This window comes from Trachypithecus francoisi, unplaced genomic scaffold (assembly GCF_009764315.1).
Source record: "Trachypithecus francoisi isolate TF-2019V2 unplaced genomic scaffold, Tfra_2.0 Lachesis_group0, whole genome shotgun sequence".
Classification (NCBI taxonomy): domain Eukaryota; kingdom Metazoa; phylum Chordata; class Mammalia; order Primates; family Cercopithecidae; genus Trachypithecus; species Trachypithecus francoisi.
Genome location: NW_022681453.1, coordinates 144,735,265 through 144,754,316, shown reverse-complemented (window position 1 = coordinate 144,754,316; position 19,052 = coordinate 144,735,265). Strand labels below are relative to the sequence as shown.

Below are 19,052 nucleotides of genomic sequence, written 5' to 3'. Positions count from 1 at the left end.
TGTTACTATTGTAATAGTTTTGGGGTGCCATGAACTGTGCCCATATGAGATGGTGAACTTAATTGACATGTGTTGTGTGTGTTCTGATTACTGCTCTGATAGTCTCTGCCTCCTCAGGCTGCCCTATTCCCTGAACAACAATATTGAAATCAGGCCAATTAATAACCCTACAATGTCTTCTAAGTGTTCAAGTGACACTTGGATGTCTCTCACTTTAAATTAAAAGCTAGAATGATTAAGCTTAGTGAGGAAGGTAGGCATGTCAGAAGCTGAGATAGGCTGCACGGTAGGCCTCTTGCACCAAACACTTAGCCAAGATGTGACTGCAAAGCAAAAGTTCTTGAAATTAAATGTGTTACTCCAGTGAACACAAATGATTAGAAAGCCTTATTGCTGTTGGGAAAAAAACTTTGAGTGCTCTAGATAGAAGATCAAGCCAGCCAAAATACTCCCTTAAGCCCAGGCTTAATACAGAGCAAGGCCTTCTGTTCAATTCTGTGAAGGCTGAGAGAGGTGAGAAGCTGCAGAAGAAAAGTTTAAAGCTAGCAGAGTTCAGCTCATGAGGTTTAAGGGAAGAAGCTGTCTCCATAATATAAAAGTGCAAGGTGAAGCAGCAAGTGATGATGTAGAATCTGCAGCAAGTCTAGAAGATCCAGCTAAGATGATTTTATGGAGGCAGCTGTTCTAAACAACAGATTTTCAATGTAGACAAAACAGTCTTAAATTGGAAGAATATGCCATCTAGGAGTTTCTTGGCTAGAGAGGAGAAGATAATGCCTGGCTTCAAAGAACAGGCTGACTCTTGTTAGGGGGTGATGCAGCTGGTGACTAAATTGAGGCCAGTGCTCATTTACCATTCTGAAAATCATAGAGCCCTTTTAAAAATTATGCTAAATCTACTCTGCCTGTGCTTTAGAAATGAAACAAGCCTGGGTGACAGCACAGCTGTTACAGCATTGTTTAAGCCCACTGTTTTGCTCTGCTCAGAAAACAGTATTCTTTTCAAAAGATTACTCCACATTGACAATGCACCTAGTCCTTCAAGACCTCTGATGGAGATGTAGAAGGAGATTGATGTTGTTTTCATGCCTGCTAATACAGCATCCATTCTCCAGCCCATGGATCAAGTAGTAATTTTGACTTTCAAGTCTCATTAAAGAAATACATTTAGTAAGGCTATAACTGCCACAGACAGTGATTCTTCTGATGGATCTGGGCAAAATAAATTGAAAACCGTCTGTAAAGAATTCACCCATTCTAGGTGTCATTAAAAACATTCAGGGTTCATGGAAGGAGGTCAGATACCAACATTAACAAGAGTTTGGAAGTAGTCGATTCCAACCCTCATGGATGACTTTGAAAGGCTCAAGACTTAGGTGGATGAAATAACAGTAGATGTAGTGGAAATAGCAAGAAAGCTAGTATTAGAAGTGGAGCCTGAAGATGTGATGGAATTCCTGCAATCTTATGATCAAACTTGAATGGATGAGGAGTTGCTTCTTATGGATAAACAAAGAAAGTGGTTTCTTGAGATGGAATCTGTTTCTATTGAAGATGCTGTGAACATTGTTGAAATGACAGCAAAGGATTTAGAGTATTCCATAAACTTTGTTGATAAAGTAGTGACAAGGTTTGAAAAGACTGACTCCAATTTTGAAGTTCTACTGTGGGTAAAATGCTGTCAACATTGCATGCTACAGAGAAACCTTTTGTGAAAGGAAGAGTCATTTGATGGAGCAAACTTAATTGTTGTTTTTTTATTTTATTTTATTATTATTTTTTTGAGACAGAGCTTCGCTCTTGTTGCCCAGGCTGGAGTGCAATGGTGTGATCTCGGCTCACCACAGCCTCTACCTCCTGGGTTCAAGCAATTCCCAGCCTCAGCCCTCTGAGTAGCTGGGATTACAGGCATGCACCACCATGCCCGGCGAATTTTATATTTTTAGTAGAGATGGGGTTTCTCCACGGTTGGTCAGGCTGGTCTTGAACTCCCAACCTCAGGTGATCCACCCACCTTGGCCTCCCAAAGTGCTGGGATTACAGGTGTGAGCCACTGTGTGCAGCCCATTGTTGTCTTATTTTAAGGATTTGCCACAGCCACCCCAGCCTCTGGTGACCACTGCCCTGATCAGTCAGCAGCCATCAGCATCGGGGCAAGACTGTTCACCAGCAAAAAGATTATGTCTCATTAAAGATTTGGATGATCGTTAGCATTTTTACTAATAAAGTATTTTTAGTTAAGGTATCTACATTGCTTTGTTTTTTGTTGCAATTTCATACCTAATAGACTATAATCTAGTACAAACATAACTTTTTTTATGTACTGGGAGGCCAAAAAATTTATGTGACTCTTTTTATTGTGTTATTTGCTTTATTGCAGTGGTCTGGAAGCAGTCCTCCAATATCTCTGGGATATGCCTGTGTTTTTTTTTAAAAAATGAAAAGCCTTACTATTTATTGTCATTATTTATAAAAGAAAAAACACTTAGCATCAAACATTGGATATCTTTAGCTTTGTGAGCAACTTACTCTGCTGTCATTGGTTTTTTTGTTTTTGTTTTTGCCTAATGACAACATCAACAGGCCTGCACTGGGCCACGGACCTGTTTGAAAACCTCTCATTAACTCTTTAAGTTCCCTTTTAGCAGGAATACTCCAATTTTGGTATTTCTTATAAAATCTGTCTTTAATAGTCAGACCTGTTACAACATTGGTAGTTTTCTCTACACCACCCCTTTTAAGGCATAACAGTTCTCACTTTCAAGAGTTCTGTTGAGTAACAAACTCACCACTTTCAACTTTTATGTGTGTGTGTGTGTTTGTGTGTGAGAGAGAGAGACAGAGACAAGCATACACATAAACAGTATGTTTACATGATTTACTTCATTCTTCCACGTGGATGTGTATTTTAGAATTTGGAGTGGCAGGTATTATGTAAACTTCTAGCTTTCTTGCCTGTCGGATCCTTGGATGGCCACTATCTATGCATACCAATCACTTGGGGAGTTTTTAAAAATCCCCATACCCGGGCCACACCCTCAGAGATAACAGTAGTAGTTTCCCTGGAGTGAGGCCAGCACTGGGGTAAGTCAAATATTTAATCAGGATTGAGAACCACTGACCTAGAGCACTACTGACTGCAGGAGGCCATGAATGGCATTGTAACCTCATTAACGAGGCCTTAAAGAATAAAGATGTTTTTGTAATCCAGTTGGCTGCCTTAAAGCAAGTTTAAGAGTCATGTGGGATGGAATTAGCATCACGGGTCATGTGGCTTAAGGGTAAATTTCAGTCCACAGCTTGAACTTCAACCCCCTGGGTACAGCTCCTATTAATCTACCCGTAAAGGAACATAAATAGGGCTGACTCTGGCTATGATGGTATCCAGATAACTTGTTTTCCACTTCACAGCGTTTCCCTTTTGGCCCTTCCTTCCATTCACAATAACTGGGACATGAGGATTTCTGCTCAATGCCCAGTGTCCTCCTCTGTAGCAAGTCTCCTCATCAAAAATGGAAAGAATCTTACATTAGTCATCTGTATTTACTAAAAATGCTTTTCAGGTCTCTACTGAAGCAGAAAACATTTTCATGTTAAGAAAAAATCTCAAATTAGCTGAAAGTTGTTTTTAAAATAAAATTTGGGGGTATTAGGGATAAAGTAGGTAGAAATTTTGAAGGACGGGGGCCCCTGACATCATCAGTAAGGGAAAATAAATTTAGGCTCTGTGTGTGGTACAGTTTGGCCGTGTCCCCACCTACAATCTCATCTTGAATTGTAATCCCCATAACCCCCACGTGTCAAGGGCGGGACCAGGTGGAGGTAATTGGATCATGGGGGCAGTTTCCCCCATGCTGTTCTCATGACAGTGAGTGAGTTCTCATGAGATCTAATGGTTTTTAAGTGTCTGGCATTTCCCCTACTCACACTTATTTTCTGTCCTGCCGCCCTGTGAAGAGGTGCCTTCCACCATGATTATGTTTCCTGAGGTCCCCCCAGCCATGCGGAACTGTGAGTCAATTAAACCTTTTTTCTTTATTACCCAGTCTCAGGTATTTGCTTATAGCAATAGTGTGAAAATAGACTAATACAGTGTGTAAAGCAAAGAAGAGAGGAGACCTGAGAACTCCCCACTCCTGAAAAAAGACCTGGTGGCCAGGGTCAAGTGCTGTGTGGGGATCTTTGGTGGTAGACACTTGTTTATGGGGTGTCTAGGGGTGATGGGGCATGGAGGACACAGACCGCAAGGCTGTCATTGCCTGGCCATTAGCACAAGTGTACTAAAACAGCCCCAGCCCATCTACCCCTCCCACAAGCCCTACTTTCTCTCAGTTTTCCTGAGGTCTTAAAACATATTTAGATGCCTTATAAATTATTTCTGCCTTGTGATACAATTTTGTCATAGGAGTACAACCTGTAATCTGGTGTTACTGTTAGCCATGTTTGTGATCTTGCTACGTAAAAGGGAAAGCTTATTTTTAAAAATCAGTAACTCTAAGCTCAAGAGTAAAAATGAGAATGATTTTTCAGCGTACTTAATAAAGACAGAAGCTGAGCCTGGGCTACATAGTGAAACCCTGTTTCTACATGTGTGTGTACACACACACACACAAATTAGCCAAGTGTGGTGGCTCACACCTGTAGTTTCAGCTACTTGGGAGGCTGAGGTGGAAGGATCACTTGAGTTCTGGAGATGGAGGTTGCAGTGAACCAAGGCAACTTGGGCAACAGAGCAAGATACTTAAATTTAAAAAAGGTAAAATGAAGCACCGCACACATAATGCTTAAAAAAATTTAGTTCCCTTCTCTTGTAAAGGGTTATAGCCTCCACAGACTCCTGTAGACTTGTATTTCCCTTCTATCAGTTGGGGAAACAGCATTGTTGGGCAAAGAACATAAACTTTTGAGCTAACCAGATCTAGATTTGGGTCCTAGTTTCCTAATTTGTTCATTGTGTTGCCTTGGGCAAGTTACTTTGCTTGTCTGTGCTTCAGATTCCTGATGTATAAAATGAGGAGGGAGATTTATATCTTGAAGGGCTGTTGTGAGAATTAATTGAAGGAACTCTAAAGCTCTGATCATAAGGATTGTCAGGTAGGCACATTTAGCAAGTGCTGGATCATCATTTAAAGACCAGGCCATTAATCTGAAAACACACAACACAACATGGACACTATCTACAATTTGCAGACTATAAACATTAGTTAATATATGAATTTTATAGAAGAAATGGGCATGTATTTATAGGTATATGAATAAAAAGGTTGTATTGTAATTAAATATTCTTAGTTTTAAAATTTATTTACTAACTTGAATATGATACCAAAAGTATAGGCAACAGAAGAAAAATAGGTAAACTGGACTTTATCAAAATTAATGACTGTTGTATGTCAAAAAACTGATCAACAGATTGAAAAGACAACATGGAATGGGAGAAAATATTTCCAAATCATATATCTCGTAAGGGATTAATATCTACAATATATATAATAAAGAACTCTTACAACTCAACAACAACCAAAAAAACTTGATTAAAAAATGGGCTAAGGACTTGAATAGACATTTCTCCAAAGAAGAAAATACATAAACAGCACAAAACATGAAAAGATGCTCAACATCCAAACCACGGTGAGATAGCACCTCACACCATTAGGATGCCTGCTATTTAAAAAAAAAACAAAAACAGAAATTAGCATGTGTTGGGGAGAATGTGGAGAAATTGGAACCCTTATACATTGCTGGTAGGAATGTAAAATAACACAGCCTATGTGGAAAACAGTATGGCAGTTTTTCAAAACGTTACACATAGAATTACCATATGATCCAGCAATTCCCCTTCTGGGTATATACCCAAAAGAATTGAAAGCAGGGACTTGAATGAATACATGCATGCCAGTGTTTGTAGCAAAATTATTCACAAGAGCCAAAAGGTGGAAGCAGTGCAAGGATCCATTGCCAGGTAAATGAGTAAATAAAATATATTGTATGAACATACAATAGAGTATTATTTGGCCTTAAAAGCAGTGAAATTCTGATGCATGCCACAACCTGGATAGATCTTGGAGAAGTTATGCTAAGTGATACAAGCCCGATACAAAAGGAAAAATACTATATAGTTCAACTTACATGAGGTACCTAGAGTAGTCAAATTCATAGAGATAGTATAATGGTGGTCTCGCCCTGGGGAGAGAGAGAGGAATAGGGAATTATTGTTTAACCGGTGCAGAGTTTTTAAGTAGATGAAAAAGTTATAGAGATGGATGGTAGTGATGGTTGCACAGCAATGAGAAGATACTAGTGCCACTGATCTGTAGACTTAAAAATGGTGAAAATGTATATTTTATGTTGTGTGTATTGTACTACAATAAAAAAAAAAGCTTAATTTATTTACTGCAGGAATTTTAGGAAGATGGAGGCCTCAACTTTATCCCAGCTTTGTCCAAACTGCTTCCCTGGAAAAGTGAACAAACTTAGGGCAGCTACAGGATCCCTTTAGGCATTCTACGATCTCCAGAGAAAGAACAGGTTCAGGCTGCATCTCTGTGGCATAAAAAGAACCATCATCAGGAGAAAGCTTGCTACCTCTAGAAGGCGGGATCATTTTGGAGGAGGGAGCCTGGTCAGCCCAGTGAATGTCTGCAGAAAGGGGTAGCACTTGCTTGCTTGCCTCTTAAGTACATGGGAAGTCAATGTAATGGCAGCATTTCAATTTCAATTCATTGGAAAAGGGCCAATTTGCTTAATAGTGTTAATTATATAGAGTCTACATTTGAAAGAAGTGAAATTAGATCGTCTGACTTATCCCCTTCTTTACCCACAAAATTCTAAAGATTAAAAATGTATATTTTCTAAACCTCCACTAAAATAGAAGAAAATATAGGAGCATATTTATGTAATTTGGAGGACATGGATGGGAACTCAGAAGGCAAGGAGGAAAAGATACATATAGTACTAAATTAAAAGGGTATGGTAAAAGATGCCATCAGCAAAGTCAAAATCAGACAATAGACTAAAACCGTTTACTATTTATAGACAACAAAAGGTTTATATCCCTTTTAGGTAGAGAGCTACAGTGTCATTATAAGAAAAACAAATGAACAACTTAATACAAATTGGACATTATGCAGAAGAGAAACTATACATGGCTGATAAACACAGGAAAAGATGGCCAGCTTTATAAAAAGGTCTAAGAAATGTAAGTTATAATAGCCATGAGAGTCCATGTTTCTCCCATTGTGTAGAGTCAGTGCTAGTGAGGATGTGGGGAAACAGGTTAGTTTAAGCAGTGCTGCTGGCGACATGAATTTCCATTATCTAATTGATAGTAATCGGGCAATATTGAAATTTAAAATGCTTATGTCCTTTGGCCCAACATATCTCACTTTTGGGAATCTGTACCATTACAATAAATCCCCCAGGAAATATATAGATACAAGCCTATGTATTACTATGAAGCATAGTGGCAAAAAAAAAAAAAAAAACAAAAACTTGGAAATACATTTGAATGCTTATCAGTAAGGGAATTATTGAATAAATTATGCATATGTATATATGGGATGTTGAACATATTGAAAAGGATGTTAGATATCCATGTGTCAGCCTGGAGGGAGAGATTTATTAATAATTTTTGGAAGTTGCAGATTGTTAAATATGTTTAATGTGATTACATTTTTGTTTTTGTTTTTAAAAAAGACAAAATACCGCTCTGTGATCTCTATATGAGAGAAGGGTGTTGAAAGGCACATACCAGGCTGTGTGTTAACATTGGGTCCCCAAGGGGGAGATCATTATGCTTTTCATTTTGCATTTCTTTACCACTTTACCATTTTGACTTCCCACAACCAATATATGTTTATAAGTTAAAACTTATACGATCAACAATTTAGAGAAAATTATCTTGGATTTGTATTTTCTTTGCTATTTCCAGCTTTATCATGTTTCTCAGACTTGTGACTTGTGGGAAGGAGAGGGTTTGAAGTGTAAGTTCTGCTAATCTGAGAATTCCTTAATGTATACTTAATTTTGGTGTCACATGTCACACTAGTAGTGAATTCTGTGTAAGTAGAGCTTTGTTGGAACTGCAGATTTAGAGCTACAGTAAACACTTAATTTTACATTTTATTCCTTATATTAACTTTCTCTATGTTACGTGGACTATTAATAGGTTGTCTTAAGACACTAAAATGGGGAGAGATTGCATTTCAGAACCTCAGAGCCTAATGGCGGTTAAAAATACACCTAAGATTTTGTTACTTAGGGTTTTATTCTACTCAGTCTTTAATTCAACCGTTGGTGTTAGAATTCATTAATAGTACTCATGTCAGCAAGGGAAGTGGTTGTATTTCTAATTACAAATTCTCAGTATAATCTTCATTCCTTCTCAGGAGATTATTTGGTAGCAATTGAAGAGAAAAACAAAGCTACATTTCTGCGTGCTTATGTGAACTGGAGAAGTAAAAGGACTGAAAACTCTCGTGTGTGTATCCGAATGATTGGGCATAATGTGGAGGGAGCCTTCAGCAAAGCCTTCAGAGACCAGATGTACATTATGGAAATGCCGCTTTCGGAGGTCCCTTTGTGCATTTCCTGCTGCCCTGTGAAAGGAGACCTTCTTGTTGGCTGCACAAATAAATTAGTCTTATTTAGTTTGAAGTACCAGATCATTAATGAGGAATTCTCACTATTGGACTTTGAACGTTCTTTAATTATACACATAGATACTATCACTCCTGTTGAGATTTCTTTTTGTGTTGGATATGTTGCTGTCATGTCAGACTTAGAAGTCTTAATCCTAAAACTGGAGCCGGGCCCTAAAAATGGAGAGAGAGTTCACCACAATCCACATAAGACCAACAATCGAATGAGACGGACAGAAGAAGGTAAATAATAAATCTGACTTGCTTTCTTGTTTTAGAAATATAGAAAACCTTCACCTTTGGCAGTCTGAAGGTCCGTGGTATATATGGTGCCCGGCCATGTTATTTATAGATTTAGTTATTCCTATTTCATGGGATTTGAGTTTATGATTTGGCTGTTCATATCTTATTCTGTAGCACGTGAATATATTTATCAGTAGAAGTAAAGGAATGACCACTGCTAGATGAGGGGCTTCTAGTCCTAGTCTTCATAGTTACTAGTTGAATGACCTTGGGTTAATAACACCATCTCTGAATTTCAGTATCCTCAATTGTAAAATGGGGATAATAATACCTACCCTGTTGTACTTTATCAGTTGTTGTGGAGGTTAAATGAGCAAACGCTAAGTCTTTTCACAACCATAGTGCCTTGTAATGTGTGCATATTATAAATAAATAAAATTATGTCTATTTAATTGGTGAGAGGATGTTGTAAAATCTAATTTTCATTCAAGCAGGACTGTTACATTTTATTTTTTTAAGGCATCAGTAATGAAATTTCACAGCTTGAGTCCGATGATTTTGTTATCTGCCAGAAGCCCCTGGAACTTCTTGGTGAAAAAAGTGAACAGTCTGGACTATCTGTTACACTGGAGTCTACGGGATTAGCTGATGAAAAAAGAAAATATTCCCACTTTCAACACCTGCTCTATAGGTATTATAGTGCTTTTTATTTACAGCATTTAATGTATATATGCCTGCTTAAAGTACATGGAAGTTATATTTTTCCCTTTCTCTGTCTTTTTAAACCCATAGACGTTTTGCTCCTGATATTTCATCCTATGTATTGTCTGATGACATCAAGCTACATTCCCTCCAGCTGCTGCCCATTTACCAGACTGGTAAGCGTGATAGTGCAGGAGTGTGACAGTGCAGCAAGGTGAAAATGCTCTGTCTGGGCTGGAAGTGGAGACCCATGTGGGTAATAGGTTTGGTGGTTTGGTTCTTCCACTAGAGTCTCCTTGTGGCCCTTTAACAAGTTTTTTTTTTGAGACGGAGTCTCGCTCTGTTGCCAGTCTGGAGTGCAGTGGCGCGATCTCGGCTCACTGCAACCTTTGCTTCCTGGGTTCAAGTGATTCTCCTGCCTTAGCCTCCCGAGTAGCTGGGGCTACAGGCGTGTGTCACTACGCCCGGCTAAGTTTTTTTGTATTTTTAGTAGAGATGGGATTTCACTGTGTTAGCCAGGATGGTCTCAATCTCCTGATCTTGTGATCTGCCCACCTCAGCCTCCCGAGTTCAGGTTCGTAAAAATGTATTATGTAATAAAAAAGATGGAAAGAAAGGTATATACAAGGATAACAATAAAAGAGCGGTATGCACCAGTAAAGTGGTATCATGAATGCTAAAATCCCAAGAGTTGAAGCTTGGAAAAATAGCGAGGATGACAATAGATTTTTTTTTTTTTTTTTTGAGACGGAGTCTCACTCTGTTGCCAGTCTGGAGTGCAGTGGTGCAATCTCGGCTCACTGCAACCTCTGCTTCCTGGGTTCAAGTGATTCTGCTGCCTCAGCCTCCCGAGTAGCTGGGACTACGGGCGCCTGCCACCACACCGGGCTGAATTTTTTTGTATTTTTAGCAGAGACGGGGTTTCACTATGTTGGGCAGAATAGTCTTGACCTCCTGACCTTGTGATCTGCGCGTCTTGGCCTCCCAAAGTGCTAGGATTACAGGCGTGAGCCATAGCGCCCAACCTTTATTTTATTATTATTTTTTTTATTTACTTTTTTTTTTTGAGACAGAGTTTTGCTCTTGTTGCCCAGGCTGGAGTACAATGGTATGATCTTGGCTCACTGCAACCTCCGCCTCCTGGGTTCAAGCGATTCTCCTGCCTCAGCCTCCCGAGTAGCTGGGATTACAGGCATGCCCAGCTAATTTTGTATTTTTAGTAGAGATGGGGTTTCTCCATGTTGGTCAGGCTGGTCTTGAACTCCCAACCTCAGGTGATCTGCCTGCCTCAGCCTCCTAAAGTGCTGGGATTACAGGTGTGAGTCACCACGACTGGCCCAAAATTCTTAGCAAATACCTTTGGGTACTAGAAAGGGAAGTGATGCCTGCTAGTTCGAGAAGCCATGGAGAAGGCGTGACAGATTGAACTCATTTCCCTTTTTGAAATGGCCTCTAGACCCAAAAAGGAAATTGGAGACCTGTTAGAGCTGAGGTATGTCTGGGTTCTAGCTAGGTATTTGGCAAAGCTTATGATTGGCTTGTGAACTAGGTGTAAAAATGTGGACTGAATGGAAAATAATTTAGAGCAGTTTTCAACCCTGCCACACAATGGACTTACCTGAATGCTTTTTAAGATATTCATGCTCAGGCTCTACATGCAGCATATCCGTTGCAGGGCCTGGACATTAGTATTTTTTAAAAGCCCCCAAGAGTCTAATGGGCACCATGATTGAGAATCACTAATAGGCCCTGCACTCAGTTTTGGTCTGATTAACATCTTTAGATGTTATCTAGAGAAAGATACAAACATTATTCTGATTAAATGTCTTTCTAGCTTTCATTTGTTTTTTCTTTCTTTTAGTAAATGTTCATTGAGTACCTACTATGTTGAGCGTTGTGCTGAATACTAGGGAACTAACCGTGAGTGAAGTGCTTGCTCTTATGGAGCCAGTTGTCTAATGGGGGAAGGGAGACAGTTGAATAAAGGCAGATTCACAGTTGCACCCTGAAATGAGTTATCTGTGGTAAACCTCCCTTTGGGAGCCTATAACAAAAGACCCTGACCTCAAGATGAGGTCTTCCTCAAGAAGAGGAAGAAGGCTTCCTGAGAAAGAGGATCTGAAGGGCGAATTGGACGCACTTGGGAATAGGGTTGGGTTGGTGCAGGGGAGGGGAAGAGAGCCTTCCAGGCAGAAGCAGCAACAAAGGCTTTGTGGCAGAGGGAGGATCACATCTGAGAAACTGAGAGAAGCAAAACTAAGGGGGCAGCAGTGAGACAGGGCTGGAGACAAGACAGGGCCAATAGACATATTAGAGGGCCAGCTAAAGATCCAGTGAGCTTCCCATAGTAGTTGGAATAAACACTCCAAATGCACTCCGTGGCCTACATAACCTTAACTCTGAGCCCATCTTGTCCCACTCTCACCCTGCTTACTATTCTTCATCCATAGTGGCCTTTCTCTCTTCTTTAGAGAGCCACCTGCACTCTTATCTAAGACCTATTATTTGCTGTTCTTGTGCTTAGAGTGTACTCCCCTCAGACCTTGTGTGACTGGTGCATTTAAGTCATTCAATTTGCAGCTGAAGTGTTACCTCATCACAGAGGACTTCTGTGACCTCTCAATTTAAAATATCCCTTCTCCACTCACACTGGGGTTTACTCGTTTACTCTCCATCCCAATCCCCATCACTAAAATGAAGGCTCTGTGAAAGCAGTTACATTGTCTTATACACTGTTGTATCCCTAGAATCTGGAACAGCAGCACTTAGTGAGTACCTGATGAACACTGACTGAATAGACGAATGGATGGGTGATATGTATTTGAGCTGGGCCCTAATGGATGAGTAGAATTTTTAGAAGATAGAGATTTTGGTAAGATAGTACATAATGGGAACCAACATTTTAGGAGGTGTAAAATTATGTGTATTTGGAGATTCGTGAGCAGTTCTCTTTGGCCAGAGTACAGATGTGTGAAAAAAAAAATAGGGAGAAAAAAACTGGACAGTTGGCTTTCTGCCAAATATGGAGAGTACAGAATTGGACTTCTGTACTATTAATTGGTGTCCTTGAAGGGTGTTAGTCAGGGTACTTGTTAAACAACTTTGGTTATGAAACATTACAGCCACATGTAGATAGAAAATAGTGCAGTGAACCCCCATGTACCCATCAAACAGCTTCAACAGTGTTGCTCCATGCTACATTATTTTGATGCACATCACAGAGTTCATACTATTTCATTCATAAATATTTCAACATATGTCTCTAAAAGAATTCTTTTACTTAAACTCAAAATACTATTTCACATTATAAAAAAATTGTTGCTGGGCGCGGTGGTTCATGCCTGTAATCCCAGCACTTCGGGAGGCTGAGGTGGGTGGATCACAAGGTCAGGAGTTCGAGACCAGCCTGGCCAATATGGTGAAACCCTGTCTCTACTGAAAAAAAAAAAAATATATATATATATGTATATATATACACACACACATACATACACACACAAAAATTAGCCAGGCATGGTGGCGGGCACCTGTAGTCCCAACTAGTTGGGAGGCAGGAGAATCACTTGAACCCAGGAGGCGGAGGTTGCAGTGAGCCGAGATCACGCCACTGCACTCCAGTCTGGGTGACAGAGTGAGACTCCGTCTCAAAAAAAAAATTTTTTTTGTTGATACCAACAGATATCCAATAAGTGGTCACATTTCTCTGATTGACTAAAAAACTTCTACAATTCATTTGTTTGAATCCTATTCCAAATAAAGTTCATACATTGCAATTGATTGCTATGTCTTTTAAGGCTCTTTTAATATCTAGGCTTTCCCTCCTCTCTTTTCTTTGCATCTTATTTAACAAGAAATTAGACTCTTTACTATAAAATTTCCCACAATCTGAATTTTGCTAATTGAATCCTTACAGTGTCATTTAACATGTTTCTCTGTCCACTGTATTTCCATGTGAGTTGGTAGATGGAAATGTATGCTGTTTAGTATGGTAGCCATTGGTCACATGCTGCTATTAAGCACTTGAAATATGACTAGTCTGAATTGAGATATGGCATAAGTAAAAAATACACACTAGATTTTGAAGACTTAGTACAAAAATGTATATAATATCTCATTTTTTTTTGTTTATTGCTTCTTGAAATGGTAATATTTTTGATATGTTGGGTTAATACAATATTATTAAAATTTTAGCTGTTTCTTTTTACTTTTTAAAATGCGATTACTAGAAATCTTTACATTACAGATGTGGCTCACATATTTCTATCAACATTGCTGTTCTATCCTCAGGCTTGCTCAGTTTATTTATTATTATTGCTATTATTTTGAAACACAAGTAGTGTTGAGCTCTGCCAGTGGACTCTTTTTGTGATGTTAACAGCCATTGATGATCATTACTTAGATCTGTTAATTTAGTAGGGGTTGTACAATGTTGATATTCTAATTATATTACTCCTTTTTTATTTCTTGTCAGCATTCTTCTATAAAGAGCAACTTCCCCTTTGCAACTCTTTGGTTACCCGCTGATACAGTTTGCATAGCAAAGTCAGTATATGATTATTTCCTCCTTTACTGGTTTCATGGTGTTTTATTTTTTGCATTTTTGCATGCAGGTTCTCTTACTTCTGATGGAAGAAATTTGTCTCAGGAAAAACGGTTGCTGAGTCTCTTTTGCTTTTTCTCCTTACCTCATGTGGGCTATCTCTACATGGTTGTGAAATCTGTTGAACTGATGTCAGTCTACCAGTATCCTGAGAAGTCTCAGCAGGCAGTACTCACGCCACAATTTTTGCACGTCATTACAAGGTACTGTTACAGGGTCACTTGCTGGCCTGTGAGCCACTTTGTACATTTTTGAGGTACTGCCTAAATCTGTAAGAATTTTGTGAACTAGCATAGAGTACTCTAAATGCATGAGTTCTATGTCATCATTGCAAGTCCATCTTTTGGTGACCCATACCTGCCTTTTGAATGTCAAAGATTTAGACCCTGGTTTTGTCTTTGTTTTGTTTCCTTAGACTGAATGGGGATCCCTGTAAAGAAGTATAAGGTTCTTCCATAAAGGAAGACTTTCATAGGGAATTTTAATGAAAAGTCAATGCAGCCAGTCAGTGTGTCTCTTTATGTTTCTTTTTAGATTTCCAATTTTTTTTTTTCCTCACTGCTACCATATTTTTCTAGTATAAATTGAGTTATTTCATAATAGTTTAGAACTGTGAAGGGGCCAGAGAGATGATCTTATTCTCTCCCTCATTGGCACAGATAGGGAAGTAGTTATAGAGAGGTTAGAATTGGTCAAAGTCATGTGCTATTTGGTGGCAGATGTGTTGAGTTGCCTTCCCCTGTTATGCTGGCATGTAAACTAGGTTCACAAGCAGTAACTTGATTTCATTTCCTTTTAATCTCAGCAGCATATGATGGTTTTGGTTCTATTTCCTGTTTTTTGAGCTTAGATTATGTTCAGGGCACTTCATTGTGTCCTCTGACCAAGCAACTGTGAATAAGATACACCAACCACTTTCTAAAACAACAATAGAAGAGAAGGTTAGAGAGACATACAAGAGTCATAGACACTGGGAGATTTGTGAAAAATGTCTTAAGACCTCATGAAAGTGCCATTGACATTGAGAGGAGGGAAATTACTTCTGGCTAAGTTGTATGGGGAAGTTGTAGATAGCTGATTGTGTTTGAAGTGAAGCATGAAAGCTAGCTAGAATTTTGGTGGATGAAGATGGAAAGAGATGTGCATTATAGATTGAAGGAAGACTATAAACAAAAACTGTATCAAGTTTTTAGGAACATCCAAAAGTTAATTGCACAGGACAGAGATCCCCCCACCACTGAGTGGTAGTATCAGAATCTCTAGCAGGTGCTGGAGATTCCAAACTGCGTAGAACCAATCTGGAGATTCTGATATCCACTCTTAGTGGTTGTACTCCCTTCTCCACCTGATTTCTGGCTTAAGGAGAAATGCTGCCCTTGGTGGTGTGTTTCTTAAGTGAACAATGTGGAGGTAGCTAGTCTTTCCAATGTCCAAAGTGTTGGGTAGTGATGTTCTTTAAATATGAAGAAGCTGAAAAGTAGACAGGTGGTGAAAACAGTGCTTGAGAGAGAGCTCAACGATTTGAAAATTACACTAAGGACTTTTTAAAGTTTTAACCAGAGAAAGTAATATGATCAGAACATTGCTTTAGGAAAATTAATGGTGGCTGTGGTGGAAGATGGATTGAACATAGATAAATAAGCTATTGGAATAGTTCAGGCAAAGATATTAAGGGGTGGTATTCAGGCAGGGTAGTGGTAATGAAAGGAGAAGGGAGGATGGATGGGAGAGGCTTCAGTGGGAAAGTTAAAAGACTTGTTTGATGGGATAATGGGGATGTAGGAGGCATGAAAAATCCCACCATGGTTTTGCCTGCTTTTATGGAACAATGGAGGCTGGTGAAATGTGGGGCAAAAGAGATGTTTGGTTTAGACATTTGAGTTTGAGATGCTTATAGATGATCGAGAGAATGCTAAGTAGGCTTTTGGGCACATAGAACTGTAGATTAGGGTAAAGAGGAAAGCTTAGAAGTTTTATTACCACCAACAAAACAGTTGATTGTTAAAGTAGTGAGTGTGTATATAGATAGTGAAAAGTTATTAAAGAATTAAACTCTAGTGAAGGTCTTGCTCAGTAAGCAAGAGGAGAAAGATGAAAATTTTTAAGGATGCAGAAGAATCTAGGAAACTATACCATCTCAGAAACAATGGAAAAAGAAAGGGAAGAGGAAGGAATAAAAATACTGATTTCTGTCCCATCATATAGATGTAAAAGACTATCCATCTTTTTCCCCTCTGATTGCGTATACTTGAAGTACACTGAGAATTTAGTGAGTGGACCCACTAAATCTGTTGCCCCATCTGTCTTGTTTATAAGTTGTGTACAAGTTTGGAGTGTAGAGTCCTGAAAGCATTATATTATGAGTTTGAATGGACTTGTAATTCGTGCATTTTGACTGCCTCCAGATAGGAAATTTTTGAGCTTATTATCAGCACTAAAGGAGACTGACATCATTAACTTGACTGTGAAACCATTAGACATTAGAATAGCAGTTGTTTTATGTACATTCAGGTTCTTTTTTTTTTTCCAAGCCAAACTGTATCCAGCTTTATTAAAGATACTTTCCATAAACAATCATGATATTTCAGGCAGGACATGGGCAGACAATCGTTAACAGTATGCAACAACTTTCAAACTCCCTTCTTCAATGGACTGCCAAAAATCAGAAAGCCACTATAAAACCCAATGAAGTCTTCATCTGATGCTCTGAACAGGGAAAGTATAGAGTGAGGGTTGACATTTCACATTTAGCATGTTGTTTAAAAACTTTTCACAAACCGACCCTGACTTTTAGGAAGTGAAATGAAAATGGCAGAATTTATCTGAAGATCCATAATCTAGAAATGGAACCACTGCTGTTTTGACAGGTGCCATCTCAGTGGCATCACTGGAAAGTCCAGATTGCCAGACACACTGGTAACCAATGACTAGGGGTCAGTTCTCAACAGATGTCTGGGCTTAAGGGAGTTAAGTCTATGCTGAAAGATGGAAAGGGAGAAGAGGACATAAAAACAAATCTGTTTTTCCATATCGCAAGGCTTTTGTGCCAAGATGGCCATGTGTGTCAAAGTTAGGGAATCCCTCCTCCTGGGAACCAAGAGGAAGTCTCTCAAAACTAGAAGGGAAAGGTGTTTTCCCCACATCTTTGGAGACATTCTATTAGTGACATATGCCCCTTCCCCACAAAACAACAATGAAGTGTTCTGTGTGCTGACAGCATAGTTTTTAAAAAAAAAAAAAAAAGTAAAACAAAATTCTGCATTTTAATAAAACTTGATAAAAAATAGTATTTCAAACTGTACAGTCACCAGAAGTACACAGTTATCAAAAATGCACACACTTCAAATGGCATCTCCAGAACCTTCAGCTTTCTGTGCGTGGTCTGTTTTGGCATCTCCGTTTTCTGCAGGGTTAGTCCCCTCCTTGCCAGCATCAGCTTTTCCCTTTTTCCCTTTGGGTACCTTCTCTCCCTTCTTTTCAGGGGCCTTTTTAGGCTTGGGCTCTGGCTTTGGAGGAGCAGGTTTAGCAGACAACCTCGTGGATCTTCTCTGTGGTTCGTCCTTCACCTTGGCTTTATCTCCTTCAGCCTTTCTCTTGGGCATGGTGGCGACGGCAGCAGGACGTAGGTGCTGGACGCGGGATGCAGCGCGCGCAGACTGGTCGGTCCGGGGGTCGTTCTTGCCTCTTCTTCACACTGCTCTACATTCAGATTCTTAATAAAAATCTCCACTCCTGTTTTTCAAATCAAATCGGAGTTTCGCTTTTGTTGCCCAGGCTGGAGTGCAATGGTGCGGTCTCAGCTCACTGCAACCTCTGCCTCCCGGGTTTAAGCGATTCTCCTGCCTCAGCCTCCCAAGTCGCTGTGATTATAGGCACCTGCCACCATGCCTGACTAATTTTTTTGTATTTTTAGTAGAGATGGGGTTTCACCATGTTGGCCAAGCTGGTCTCCAACTCCTGACCTCAGATGATCCACCCGCCACGGCCTCCCAGAGTGCTGGGATTACAGATGTGAGCTACTGCGCCTGGCCCATCTTTTTTATTTTACCCAATAGATAAATGTTTCAAAATCTCTTGTCCCATAAGGTGGTCTTGAAAAGTTTCTTAAAGATTGGTATATGCTTAAAGAAAGCAATAGAGATTTTTTTTTTTTTTTTTTTTTGAGACGGAGTCTCGCTCTGTCGCCCGGGCTGGAGTGCAGTGGCGCGATCTCGGCTCACTGCAAGCTCCGCCTCCCGGGTTCACGCCATTCTCCTGCCTCAGCCTCCCGAGTAGCTGGGACTACAGGCGCCCGCCACCTCGCCCGGCTAGTTTTTTTGTATTTTTAGTAGAGACGGGGTTTCACCGTGTAGACCAGGATGGTCTCGATCTCCTGACCTCGTGATCCACCCGTCTCGGCCTCCCAAAGTGCTGGGATTACAGGCTTGAGCCACCGCGCCCGGCCAATAGAGATTTTTTAAGAAGCAAAGAACAAAATAAAATCATGTAAAATGCCAACTTTATAGAAATATGTAAGTAAGAAAGCCCCCCATGAAATCCTGTTCTCCCAGAGTTAAGTATATCAAGACTTCTTTTTTTTTTTTTTTGAGGTGGAGTCTCGCTCTGTCGCCCAGGCTGGAGTGCCGTGGTATGATCTTGGCTCACTGCAACCTCCATCTCCCTGGTTCAAGCAATTCCCCTGCCTCAGCCTCCTGAGTAACTGGGATTACAGGCGACTGCCACCACGCCCAGCTAATTTTTTTGTGTTTTGAGTAGAGGCAGGGTTTCAGCATGTTGGCCAGACTGGTCTCAAACTCCTGACCTCAGGCAATTCACCTACCTCAGCCTCCCAAAGTGCTGGGATTACAGGCGTGAGCCACCGTGCCTGGCCA

General features: G+C 39.9%; 2 protein-coding genes across 7 annotated transcripts in view; one reads left to right on the top strand and one right to left on the bottom strand.

The window, feature by feature from the left end:
* HPS3 (HPS3 biogenesis of lysosomal organelles complex 2 subunit 1) overlaps positions 1 to 19,052 on the top strand; it is a 45,196-nt gene that overhangs the window by 2,003 nt on the left and 24,141 nt on the right. For 5 of the 6 annotated variants that reach the window (XR_004437297.1, XR_004437298.1, XM_033212356.1 and 2 more), the window contains exons 2-5: positions 8,385 to 8,879; positions 9,399 to 9,570; positions 9,672 to 9,757; positions 14,192 to 14,384. Coding sequence is in view for 4 of the 6 variants with exons in the window: in XM_033212356.1 (XP_033068247.1) it covers positions 8,385 to 8,879; positions 9,399 to 9,570; positions 9,672 to 9,757; positions 14,192 to 14,384 (946 nt within the window). In the remaining 2 variants the exon portion in view is untranslated. Of the gene's footprint in view, positions 1 to 7,927; positions 7,980 to 8,384; positions 8,880 to 9,398; positions 9,571 to 9,671; positions 9,758 to 14,191; positions 14,385 to 19,052 lie in introns of all 6 variants that reach the window. The other variant, XM_033212359.1, reaches the window with a different exon arrangement.
* LOC117084050 (non-histone chromosomal protein HMG-17-like) lies at positions 17,041 to 17,862 on the bottom strand. Its single transcript, XM_033212360.1, has one exon. It carries the CDS (start codon positions 17,781 to 17,783, stop codon positions 17,523 to 17,525), a length of 261 nt encoding a protein of 86 aa, XP_033068251.1. The 5' UTR covers positions 17,784 to 17,862; the 3' UTR covers positions 17,041 to 17,522.